At 36.8% G+C, this 12,846-nt stretch overlaps 1 protein-coding gene across 1 annotated transcript; it reads right to left on the reverse strand.

Annotated features, from left to right (window-relative positions):
- Positions 1-3,323: 3,323 nt before the first annotated feature.
- LOC104440788 (gibberellin 2-beta-dioxygenase) lies at positions 3,324-6,122 on the reverse strand. Its single transcript, XM_010053756.3, has 3 exons — positions 5,620-6,122; positions 4,729-5,089; positions 3,324-4,063 (listed from the first exon to the last, which is right to left on the reverse strand). The coding sequence occupies exons 1-3, from the start codon at positions 6,024-6,026 to the stop codon at positions 3,812-3,814; spliced, it is 1,020 nt and encodes a 339-aa protein (XP_010052058.2). The 5' UTR covers positions 6,027-6,122; the 3' UTR covers positions 3,324-3,811.
- Positions 6,123-12,846: the final 6,724 nt, after the last annotated feature.

Raw genomic sequence — 12,846 nt, forward strand, 5'->3', positions numbered from 1 at the left:
TTGAGGACAAGGCCCGAAAAATATACTCAATAATGTAACAAGATATGGACAAACTATACCGAAATTTAATCAACAAAATAACTTTGAGAACATAAAGATACAACATCGGAATTTAATCGACGATGCAGTACAAAATAAAAATATATGACAAAATTTAATCAATGATGCAAACCTAAGAACCATAGCTAAGAAAGTTTAATACAGCACAAGAAAGATAAAGATAATTGAAAGATAACATTTTTTTTTATTTGTGCTAGTTGCCATTTTGGTGGGCAACTGGTGGCATTTATAACGGCTTATGGTAATAGTCATAATTTTGACAAGTAATCGGTAGTCATAATTCACAAACTACCGAGAGTCAAGTAATCCTCCATATTTCACAAACTGCTTCATGATGTGATTTAATATATATTCCATGATCTTGCTTCTAGGCAATAACTACTCTCGTCAAATGTGTGTCTTTGGTCTCAACCGATTCATCGCACAACTTTGTTTTAAGCGATAACCGTTCCCTCCAAAAATGTGTCTTATCTTAACTGATTTATCAGACAACTTGGTCTTTAGGCGGTAACTGTTCCTCCAAAATTTATGTCTTTGGTCTCATGGATCTCAAATTCCAAAGCAACTTATTAATATTATTTTAATAAATATTGGTAATATTTATATTAGCAATTACTTGTGGTTCGTTGTCGTATTTTGACAACTAGACACGTGGCATCAATAGACATCATTGTCAATTGACATATATATATTTATTTATTTATATATTTATATATTTGATACAGAAGATCCAACTTAGCTCACCTTACCGGAACACAGCACCGATTATACCTCGGGGGAGACTGGCTCAGCAACATTCCGCCAAGGCCCTCCACTTAAATCACGAAACCATACCTGGGAATTGAATCCCTGACCTGGTGGTCAAATTTAGGGGCAAACCTCCACCAGCGCAGCCATGCGTGGGTAAGTGTCAATCGACATATATTGATTCCCATACTTGCCAATAAGTTGGCACATTTGTATTAATATTCATGCACTGTATACATGACTATCCAAGTCCGTCTCATATGTTGCTAGCGTGTTTGTGCCATACAAACTTTATTTTGGGTGTCAACAATGGGATAAAACAATTTGGCCGCTCACCAGTTCCATAATGCAAGATCTCAACATATCAACAGATGACATTTCAAGGACAAAAGAAGGATGATGATGTCCGATAAATACTCTAAGTAAACTTCGAGGAAAACCACATAAAGGAAGGAACTTATTGCTTTTTCTAATGCATCGTTGAAGTGAAGATTATACTTTGGCAAAGAAAAAAGAAGTGAACATGAAGATGAAAATTTAATAAGTTATTTTCTTGCCAAAGTTACATTAATCGGTTGTTTTTCTCAAGATTTAAAGATATTCACTAAAGCCGATTGTAATTATCAACCGGCAGCTTGCATATGGTAAACCGGTAAAAGAAATTTGCAAGATTGTCCCTTAGAACTTATTCTTGCCATGTTGAAAATCAAATGAAAGAAGAACAAGGAACTTCTGTTTTCGGCGATCTTCATTCGAGACATTTCTTTGCACATGACTCTAAAAACGCACCATCGTCTAGAGTAATTGGAAAGGAAAATTTTCTCCCCATGGGGTCATCGAATATCGATTTAGGGTACACTCGATTTTCCCCGATAGGTCGCAATGATCCCTTCATCCTCTCGTGCAATTCTATTCGGTCGATTGGGGCTCTCGATGCATGTTCCTTTTCCGGTACAAAAAGAAATGGGAGATCTTAAAAAGATATGCTCTAAAAGCTGAGGGTGGTCGTACATTATAGACAGACTTGACTAGTGATCACGTGAGTATTGCTACACGTCCTCTTTCTTGGCAATTGAATTCGCGATTAGACTTGGTCAATTCACTTAGGTCCCCAATGAAAGCGGGTGAGCTGCCTCTTTTCTGTAAATATTGTTCATAGTACGCAATTATCGCACCAAAAATTGAAATTATTGACACTATTGCATATGGAATTTAAAATAAGAAAAATATTAATTTGGCCGCTACGCCTTGTCTATTTTCCAGGAAAAAAAAAGGAAAAATTTTTGGAGGTGAAGCTCGAGCTCTTTTTTCCCTTTAGCAAGTGAAATCACATCTGATTAATTAACTATAGATAAGTCCTTTGCAACTTAGACTTTGTTTATTTTATGAAAATGAATGATTTAAAAAATATTTTATGCGAAAATGATCACTTGGATCACCTACAATATGATTGAACAAAATTACTTTTGTCTTTCATGAAAATATTTAGATTTGTCGATAATGAAATAGTTTTCCATTGATTAATTATTTCCCATGACAATTGGAAAGTAGTTTCAAAATTATTTATTTTTTTATGAAACTAACAGTAGCTTAATCCAATTAATTAATGCACCGCTTGAGAAATATTATATTGATCTTTCTTTAACAATGAAGTGAAGCAAGAGAACAGCTTGATGGCAATGTTGAAAGGTGGACGCGGCTTGACATGTTGAGGTTTCGTCGAGATCGATGGGCAGGAAAATGTGCTTCCAATTTCTACAGACCAGATGAAATAGCAGCTTCTTCTCGAACGGTGTTTTTCTTTACCCTAATTCAAGATCAAAGCGGGTAGTCATCAAGCCACTTGTAAAATCTTAATGGGTGTCTTGGTATGTTGAAAGGCTATCGGTCAGAGCTTTCGTTCGAATCAGGTGACTTTCGCACAAAATCTTCTTAACATAAAATTGAAAGATTCGCAGCCTGAATATAGACTCGATTTATGGAGTAATGGTGCAGATGGATCTTGGATGGCTCGGCCAATAATTGTGACTACACTTTCAGCTGCCACATATTTCAAAAGGAAAAGGAAAGAAAGCAGCTCATTTCACTTTCAAGATTTAGAAATCTAGAGAGAGGATGTGGGGAAAGCAAGAGAAACCCAAGATTTTGAGGGAAGGAAAACGTTGACGTATCAATAGTATTGGTACAATTCGAAAATGACAGCTAAAATCAATTGCCAGCTCTCCCTTTGGTGAAAGTATCTTGTACATTGAGATAACACTATTGTCTAATGAAATATGTTAATGAACTCTTTCAGTAGCTACATGTTACAAAATGAAGCAGATTTGAATTTAAAAGTATCCCATTTAAGATTATCGCAAGCATCAATTGTTGTCGTGATTGATTAACTGTTTCTGTTTCTAAATCCGCAGACATGTTCACCTTTAAGATTTCTATAATATAATTAGGTATAACTCTAGAAAAATAACGTACATTAAACTCACGTCAATTCATGTCATTTTCGAACTTGTCAATTTCTATTTCCTATCAATTCGGGTCAGATACCACTGCCCCCTCGACCAATATACAATCAGACACATGTGCCCTCCACCAGTCAACAGCTTACATTCTTGAGTTAAGGACTTCCATATAAAGGAGGATACTAGAGTGCACCTCTTCCTTTGCCATGTACTCCATCATTTACTGAATCTGAGTTCCTGCATATGCTAGGCCCACGGTGAGAGGGTGTAAAAGGAACAATTCGGTTCAGGTGATGAAATTACATCATGTCCTCATATCATTATTTGGGCAAAGGGGAAATGAGCAAAACACTAGTTAATGAGGAAAAAGGTTGGCAAAAAAAGAATCTAATCAAGAAAGGACCAGTCAAACCCCCTGTTTGGCTTCCAATCTGTGGCTAGTTGAAAAGCTTCAAGAAGAAGAAAAAACCCTAGTATATGATTTTGCTCCAATGGGGTTAATCTTTTGTTTTGTTTTCTTGAATCTTGAACAAGAAGAAAAGTAATCACTGGACCCTTGGTTTTTCAAAGAGTCCAAGCCTGTAATCAGCCAGCCTAGTTTTGTAAGCAGATCTCTTGTATTCAGACCATGTGAACTCCTTGTACAAGCTGCTCTCCCCCTCAGCCACCAGGGAGGGCAAAGGTGCTATCTTTTCATCTAAAGCTGGTCCCCCAAAGTATATCATTGAAATCCTTGATTTGCCATGGCCAGCCAGCACCCTGTGCTTCACACTCCAGAACCTTCCATTGGTCAATGCCTGAAATCAATGGGAACCCACACACACAGACACACACCAAACACGATCTTGTCAAATATAAAAATGTAAAGGCAGTAACAAACGTTGCCGACTTGGAAGATTGACCCGAGTGAAAGAGAGTGAGAGAGACGAAGAAATTATCAGTCGAGTGTTACACGTTCATTGTTTGAATCTTGACCCTCAAAATCGACCGATCCTATATAGGGCCCCACGTGTCCAGACTCAACATTGTATATGAACTCGATTCATTGCATAACTTCGCAAGACGTGGTATCTAATGTCCGAGTGAAAGAAATCAATGCCAAAGCGTAAAGAGCGTGAACCTCACATGATTTGTACGCAGGTAAGTGGCCCTAACTAGGACATATGCCATAATTATATACTTTCTTTCCAACTTGCAAGAAAGTGATATTCCAACATGATATCAGAATTCGTGTCCGATGTCTGGACCGTGATACCTACTCATGTGCTTCTTTTCTCTTATTACCCTTGCATATCATATGATCCACGTGTACATACAGCCCGATCGACTTACCAACGAGAACAAGTGCCAAAGGGTATGTATTAACGAAAGGTTCATAGCGTAATTCTACCATAAAAATCTCAAGAAGTTTACAAAAGGGATAACAAAAGAGAAAACTCGACTAGGAAAATCAAAAGAGTACCTGCAAAGAATCACCAACATTGATGAAAAAGGAGGAGTGATCGGGTGGGACAGAGACCCAAGCCCCGTCCCGGAGGCATATCTGGAAGCCCGACGTGTTGTTGGATCTCAGGATAGAAATTATCTGCGGGTCCGTGTGCTCCCCGAACCCGATCAGGTTGCGACTACTCGGGCTCGGGGTCAGCGCCTGCAGCTCCGGGCACAGCGGGTAATGGTTCAGCCTGAAGCACGAGTCGCTCGCCTCGCTCCTCAACATGCTGCTCAACACGTCCCTCGGCTCGATCTCGAGCCCGTCGGCGATCAATTCCGCCACTCGGAACGCCACCTCCTTCACTGCTCTCACGTATTCCTCCACTGCACATCTAGACGTTTAAAAAAAAAATTGTCACCAAGAAAAGAGACATTAATTGATTGATTAGAGCTCGTTGATTAAATAAACAGGCGGATGTTTAATTTGTTATCGTTGAAGTTGACACCCATTAACTTTTCGAATATTGAAATTAATGGAACGAAATGTGGATTTGCATACTTTAAAAGGTAGGTGTATCAGATTGTGCTAACTCATGCGCTTGCATTAATGATAGCGAAAAGCGAAAGATAAATGAAAAATAGGAATGAGAGAAAACTTTAGAACCGAATAATATAAATATCTATCTTTCGTATTTGAACTGAAATGAGAATAAGGAAATAAATCCAAAAATATGACGAAACATGAATACTTTTGAGTACATGAACTACAGAAATTTTCTTTGATAACGGAGAGAAAAAAGGATTTTGGCGAAAAAATAAGCTATTTAACAATGAATTGTTGAGAAACTAGTGCATGTGGAAATTGAAAATATGATGAAAATTGATGTACGCTTATGTTAGAAGATAAAATTTATATAATTACCGGAAAAATTCCTGGTTTCCCTGAGAAAAGGAGGGAGACAGTTTCTGGTCATCCTCGCTAGAGTTGCTGTGTAGGAGGAGGTATTCGATCCAGCCGACGTCGCCGTTCCAGCCAATCCGCTTGTTCCCGTAGCCAAAAGGGTCGGGAGGACCGGCCTTGTCCTTCTCGGACTGCGGCAAGCCGAAGAATTTCACCGCCTCGTCCTCCAACCTATTTATGACCTCCAGCGAGACCCCATGGTTGACCACCTTGAAGAACCCGAACTCCTCGCACGCCCGGACCACGACCGTGGCGGCGTCGGGCCTCAACAGGTCGACGACGGGGACCCCATCGAAGACGGCACCGCTCGGCCTGCACGTCTTGATGAGGGCAAATTGGTCGATCGCTCCTGGAGAAAGAACCACCATGACTGAAGAAGAAGAAGAAAGAAGGAAAGACAATGATGATGGTATGATGCGGAGCTGAGACGACGATGAGTTGGTATTTATAAACGGGTCAGGAGATTTCCTTGAAGAGAGAGAGAGAGAGAGAGAGAGAGAGAGAGAGAGAGAGGTTCTTGAAAGGGAGGTGTCTTGGTGAATTTGTTAATGCATGAGAGAGAGAGAGAGAGAGAGAGAGAGAGAGAGAGAGAGAGAGAGGCGTTGCATACTATAAGTAGGGACTTAGGAAGATAAGCTTGCTTGTTTGCAAGAGCCTTCTGTCATTCATAAAATAAGTTATATCTTTGCTTGACATGAGAACTGCGTACCTTACCAAGTCTTCCTCGATTGATTCAAGTAAAACAAGCTTGGCACTAGTGAAAATTCCAAAGACTTTTAGCATATATGCCTATATTGTCAAGTCGTACGAAAGATATGTGTAAATAAAAAACCACACATTTGTCATGCCAGTTGCTTCCAGGCATGATTCTATTGATTGTAACCCACTAAGTTCAATGTCATATGATAAACTTTGTAAATATGTCCACAGTAATTCTTTCTAGGGTTACTTTAGAATCCTTAGTCAACTAGAGGTTAAAGATCATTTTGGTCCCTCAACTCTAACTCCAAGGGAAGTCTATAGTCTTGTGTGTATGCTTTTTGCTATAAAGCTAAAGACATCTCGTCTTACGCTTTTTATGAGACGAAGGCTTTGTTCACATATTTCTGTGAGATTCTTGTTTTCTTTGTATCTTCATGGTTCCCTTTGTTTTCAAATCTTACTTGGTCAATTCTGTGCTAACTGATGAGAAGATGGAATCGAATTAAGAAAGGAAACTGGAAAGGTAATATGGAAAGAATGGATTTTAAATTCCAAATATAGGATCCTTTCAAAAATGGAAATTGAAATATATAAAGAAAACTCATACACTTGGGTGGAAGGTTTATATCAATGTAGTAAATATGTAAAGAATGGATTTCAATTTCCAAATATTCGGTGCTTTCAAAAATGGAAATTGAAATATATATAAAGAAAACACATACACTTGCACGGAAGGTTTATATTGATATATTAAATATGGAAAGAATGGATTTCAATTTCCAAAAATTCGATCCTTTCAAAAATGGAAATCAAAATATAGAAAACAAAAACACTTGCATGAAAGGTTTAAAGAGAAAATTCTTCAAGAAATCTTAAATCTATTACACTTTTACCAATTCAGGGCTAAGCCTTGAGTCATAGACATTCTCACGTTTTTCTAACCAAATTGCCTTAAAATCACCGACATGAATGTTGATCGTCTTACGTGGTGTAGTCTCGTTGACATGGATAATTTATAATAATATTGAAAAAAAAAAAAAAAAATTGATTATTTTTTTATTATTATTCTTTTCCTTTTTCTTTCTATTTTTCCTTTGCTTCTTCCTCTAGCTAGTCGCTGGGCCTCAACGATAGTCAACAATTGGCCAAAGGCAAGGGTGAACTACTACAAGAAGAAGGGAAGAAAAATGACTAAAAATAATCCATGTCAATGTCAGTCTTCTTACCAACCATGCAACATAGTACAACCGACGTTCATGTTAGCGATTTTCGATCAAAATTAGTCGAATGGATTCAATCGACAAAATGTGAAAATGTTAATAATTCAATTAGCACAATCAAGACATTTAGGACCAAATTGACAGAAATGCAATAATTTTAAGATTTTTTAGATAATTTTCTCAATGTTTATACGGAGACATATAACCTACCATCATCTTTCCTTATAATATAGCAATTTTTTTTTTTTTTTTTTGCAATTATTGTCTGTTTACTTGGAAACGGAAGTCCAACCAATTTAGGCAAAGTATCGTATTCAGTTCACTGGACTTCGAAAGAGTCATTGAGTTGACTGGTTTGATTAGGTTGCAGCTGGGAAGGTGATATGTGTTCATGTCCATGTAAATGGAAGGGTAAATATGGACAAGAAAGTGATACTACCTGACTATGACTTTAGAGGAAACCAAATGAATTCCATCACTCTCGCATCTCTCATTTCAAAGGCACTTTTTTGCGAACGAGGGCGACATGCGCCAATCGATATCTATCATACTAGAATCGAATAGACACTCTCTATGTGTCGAAGAAGGTTTAGGTCTTTTCGATGGACCACGAGCATGGGTCGGAGTCGTGTCTGACCAAGCCGTTCATGTGAATGGACATCATCGGAAAGCTAGCTCAAATCCTTGGGCGATGCATGGTTGTAATTCAGTGCACATCAAACTATTTCTAGCGTTTTGCTCATATCACTATCATCACATATAATTTTTTTCAAGATAAGTGACATTTTGTGACACTAACTCGTCTATTAGACAAAACACATTAAAGCCACATGGAGGTTGATCCACATTAGCTAGCTCTTTATCTAGGAACATCCCCGGTTGAATTACTTGAGCTACCCAGGAGCACGTGTCTTTGGAAATTACTTGATATGTGTGGGGCGGGAGCATTGAGTATTAGTCTGGTGCTCAAAGAGTCCCGAAACCCTAATATATTAAAAAAAAAAATGCTAGTGTGTGAACTTTGAAAATTATGGAAATTCAAAACATGAACAAAATCATTTAATCACTTTCTTCTAGATTAAATCAAACTAAATAATTGCTTTGAACCTTGTATAGACCAAGCCAAAGCAATTCAAAGTTCATTTAAATACAAATGCAATTGATTTTTATTGCATGGACGATTGATACAAGACAAAAGCCCATCGATATCTGCCGGGTTAGTTTCGAATCAGAAATTAGTTATTCGATTTCTTTAGAATTTAAGGATGTTTGTCCTTGGTCGATTTACCAGCTTCAGGGTTATTTGTTTATAGTGAGAGTGTAATTAGGATTAGCCCTTAAATATAGGACAAGAGTCACTTGTGGTTTATTGATGAACATACCGTAATGTTCAAGGAGCACCCGCATAGACGCCCAGGTACTTGTTGGCTCATTAAATTTTTTTATAAATCTCATGACCCTAATTCAAAGCACTTTGCATGCAATTCGTGGGATTTAAACTGGATCTCTAGCTTTAATCGGACCAAAACTGGACCAAACCCCTTACATGGGATTGGACCATTATTGAGAATCCTATTCTTGGAGGAGCATTTTTGAAAGTTCGCGGGATTGCCGAACCTCTTACACGTGATTGGATTAAAAAAAGAAGAAGTTATTTCCTTTTAGCATGACAATTGACGTTCAATTGAAGCTGGACTGCTTCTCTCACCAAATTATTATAAATGGTAGGTACTTCATTGAATCAAACTAATGTTAACTACTCCAAATCTAAAAGAACTATTAAATACGAAGGAGTTATTTTAATAATATAGATAACTTTATAACCCATCTTTCTTGTGTGAAAGTTTTCCTTGTAATTGCAGTAATTTGGAGCTTCTACGCGAGAGTAGACCCACGGGCAATACATTGTTTGACTTTGTGTAAGAAAGCTTGATTAGATTATTGATTTAGATTGAGAACTTTGCCTTAACGTTACTAAATTCCATGATTATGATACCCAGAAATCTAATTAGTAATAGAGGGTTGTGTGATTGAAGGGGACAGCTTCTTACAATTTAACTTTTAGACAAGGTGGGAGTCAGATGTTCATACCCAACAGATGCTAAAGACCAAAGATACATTAGTTGGAGCATAGGAAGTGACCAAGGAGAGATTTTCAAAGTGTCTCGATTTTTTTTTTTTTTTTTTTTTGATAATTGCTGGAAATGCAAGGCTAATATTTTATTAGGAATTGCATAGAAAGGCTGACCTTTCCTAGAGTGGGAACATCGGAAAAATGGGTTGTATTAAATTGTCACGTTTCCAAAGATCGAATGGGTCAAAAGCAAAAGTGATGCATCCTAAAAATTTCCTCTTGACAAAGGTCTCACTTTGTCCAATCATCTACCGGCCAGATTAGGTGGCACCCATTAACTGTGCTGGCTCATGAATTTTCGTTGAAAGTGATAGTACTTGACATTAGTAATATTATAGATGAGAAAAGTAGTATAATAAAAACTCTAATCATAATTGATCGTACAAAGAGCACTAGTTAAGATAACCATTTTTCAATTTGAGCTTGTTTGTGCATTATCAATGAAAAATCATTTCAGTTTGCAAGTCATTCTAATATTCAGACATGTATGATTCCATGGTACAAATCTGCTTTCGAGTCTTTGAAATTATGTGTTTTCTCCAATCAAGTCTTGAGACTAATCTGATCGTTGTACTTACATTACTTTTATATTCATCTCCCTCCAACTTCAAATCCAATTGGCTAGGTTGACACAACCGTCAAAGTCAACAAAAGTTCATCAATTAGACTTCGAGTAATGGGATTTTTCAACACGCTTGAACTAGATTCTTGTTGACTCCGACACACGCGTCAACTAGCAATTTCCGAAATCAAACGTTAAGTAAAAAAAAACCTTGAACCATACTATTTCGTTACAGGAGCCTAAGCTTTGCTTTAATCATAGCGTAGGATCTCAACTGCCTTCCTGCTCCCAATTATTATTCTTTATTGTAAGTGGAATCGAAATCAATGTCTAGAATCTGTTCATATGACAGGTCAGCGGATCCTTGCAATTCGTCAAACGTTCCTTTTTCCTTTTTTGAAGATTTGGCAGTTAAAGCCGCCAATTTTGTAAAAAGATTAGATTAAATTAGTGAAAATATTACTATTTATTTTGTCAAACCGAGACTCCGAGTGTATTGCACAGTCACCCCCTTATTTTTATAATTTATCAATTGATACTTTTTTCCTTTCGTTGACGTGGACATGTTTGACAAGATCACATGCCATTGAATGAAGATGTAATGTCTGTAGACACTTTAGGAAACCGATGCAGAATATATAATAATAACAACCGAAAGGACCTCACGTACCAAGGAACTTTCGCTGCAAATTTTATGACGACGTGTCGGATTCTAATTTGAAATTTTATGTTGCCAACTCTTTTAAAGATGAAAACCCTAAAGAATGATGATCCCCTCTCAAATCACGCGCATTAATTGTCTCTTAAAGATTTTAGATTTTAGCTGTTCAAAACTTATACTTGGTAAGATATAATAAAGAACAGGAACTAGTCTCATAGAATAAAAGAGGAACTAGAGACATTTAATTGTTTAAGGAGCTCGAGACATTTAATTGTTTAAGTTTCTAGGACAAACGATTGGATGCTCAATTTTAAGAATCCCTAATATCTCTACAAAAAGTAAAAGCAAAAGGTACTTTCCCTCTAGGATTGTCTAATTGTTCGTAGGATTTGGTTTGGGTTTGTTCAACAACAATATTTGGGAGAATTCTTCTTAATGTATTTGTCGTGATGATTGAATTCAAATCTCACTAGTAAAGGCCATTTCATCGACTAGAGCATAATTTAAAGTGGGTGTGTGGCTTTTCTAGTAATAGAGGAACAAGTCACTTCTTTAGGAAAACTTTGTTTTCCCTTGAATCTAGTGTAAGTAATTCAGTCAAACACAAAGTAAATCATTAAAACTCGATATGTGAATAACTTGATATTAACAAGATCATGCATTTTTCCTATTTTAGTCAGATGAGATCCTCCCCTTTTCGATTGGATTAAACTTGATACTTATGGGGCCTATAAAGGGAATTGAGGACTTGCTGGTGCATGGGATTTTTGTAGAAATGAATGGAGTGATTGGCTTGGTGGTTTGGCACATTTGTAGGAATATGTTCATTGACACAAGCAGAATTTTGGGCTTTGTGGTTGGGACTCAATTTTGCAAAATAAATTGATTTTATAAGATCATTGTTGAAATTGACTCTAAAGCTAGCATGGATCTTATTAGTCCAAAGGTTATGATTAATAATGCTAGCCAGCTTTGCTAAAAGATAGCAAAATTTTGCTACTCTCATTTTGAGTTTAACATAACTTTCGAGAAGGAAATTGCTTTGCTAACTTGGTTTGCTAATCTTAACATTAATAAGCGATTGGGTACTAGATTCTTTACATTTCCTCATCTAGAGTCACTTCATGTTTTGTTAGGTGAGAAAATAAGGATAGAAGATTTACTAGTTAAATTTTTGTATTCAGCTTTAGCAAGGTACTTTTTTTATGTTCAGGCCAAATTTTAATTATAAATAAAATCTCAAGAGATTGCGAAAAGATTATATGCTAATTTTAAAGTAAATATTAATGGTTGTGAAAGTCTACTATGTAATCTGCTAAAAATATAATGTTGATGTGTTTCCAAATAAAATAAAATTTTAAGAAAAACGGTTTGTCTAAAATGAATCTCAACACTCTTCGTCCCCAGCCTAACTTGCGCAGGTAAAAATCGAGTTACACACATGACAGGGAATATTTCCTAACAACTTAAGCTTTTGGCAAAGACTATTAATTCAATGGTCTCAGGTGTTTAAGGTTTTAAACATATAGTCAAATTGTGTTTGTCACAACATTAAGCAAAATATATTCTTTGACTGAAGGTGCAATATCATTTTATGTCCTAGATCCTAACATTTATTGTATCATTTTTATGCAAATCCTCAAAATGAAAAATTGACAGAAAACTAAAGGACTAGCTTGAAAAATGTTGCAAGCATGATAGAGATGCGTCAAACTTAATCATGCTCAAGTCGTAAACCGGGTCCCTGCCTACCATTCACTCCTAGAATAAACTAAAATTGGATTTGGACGGAGCTGAAGAGCTATAGCGAAAGCACCTAAAATTCTATCCATGCACTTCTATCTCGGGCACTAAGATACGCGAGAGCGCTACTATCGACCACATTGTGCTTAGTTTCTGCACGCATCTA

This window comes from Eucalyptus grandis, chromosome 4 (genome assembly GCF_016545825.1).
Source record: "Eucalyptus grandis isolate ANBG69807.140 chromosome 4, ASM1654582v1, whole genome shotgun sequence".
Taxonomy (NCBI): Eukaryota; Viridiplantae; Streptophyta; class Magnoliopsida; order Myrtales; family Myrtaceae; genus Eucalyptus; species Eucalyptus grandis.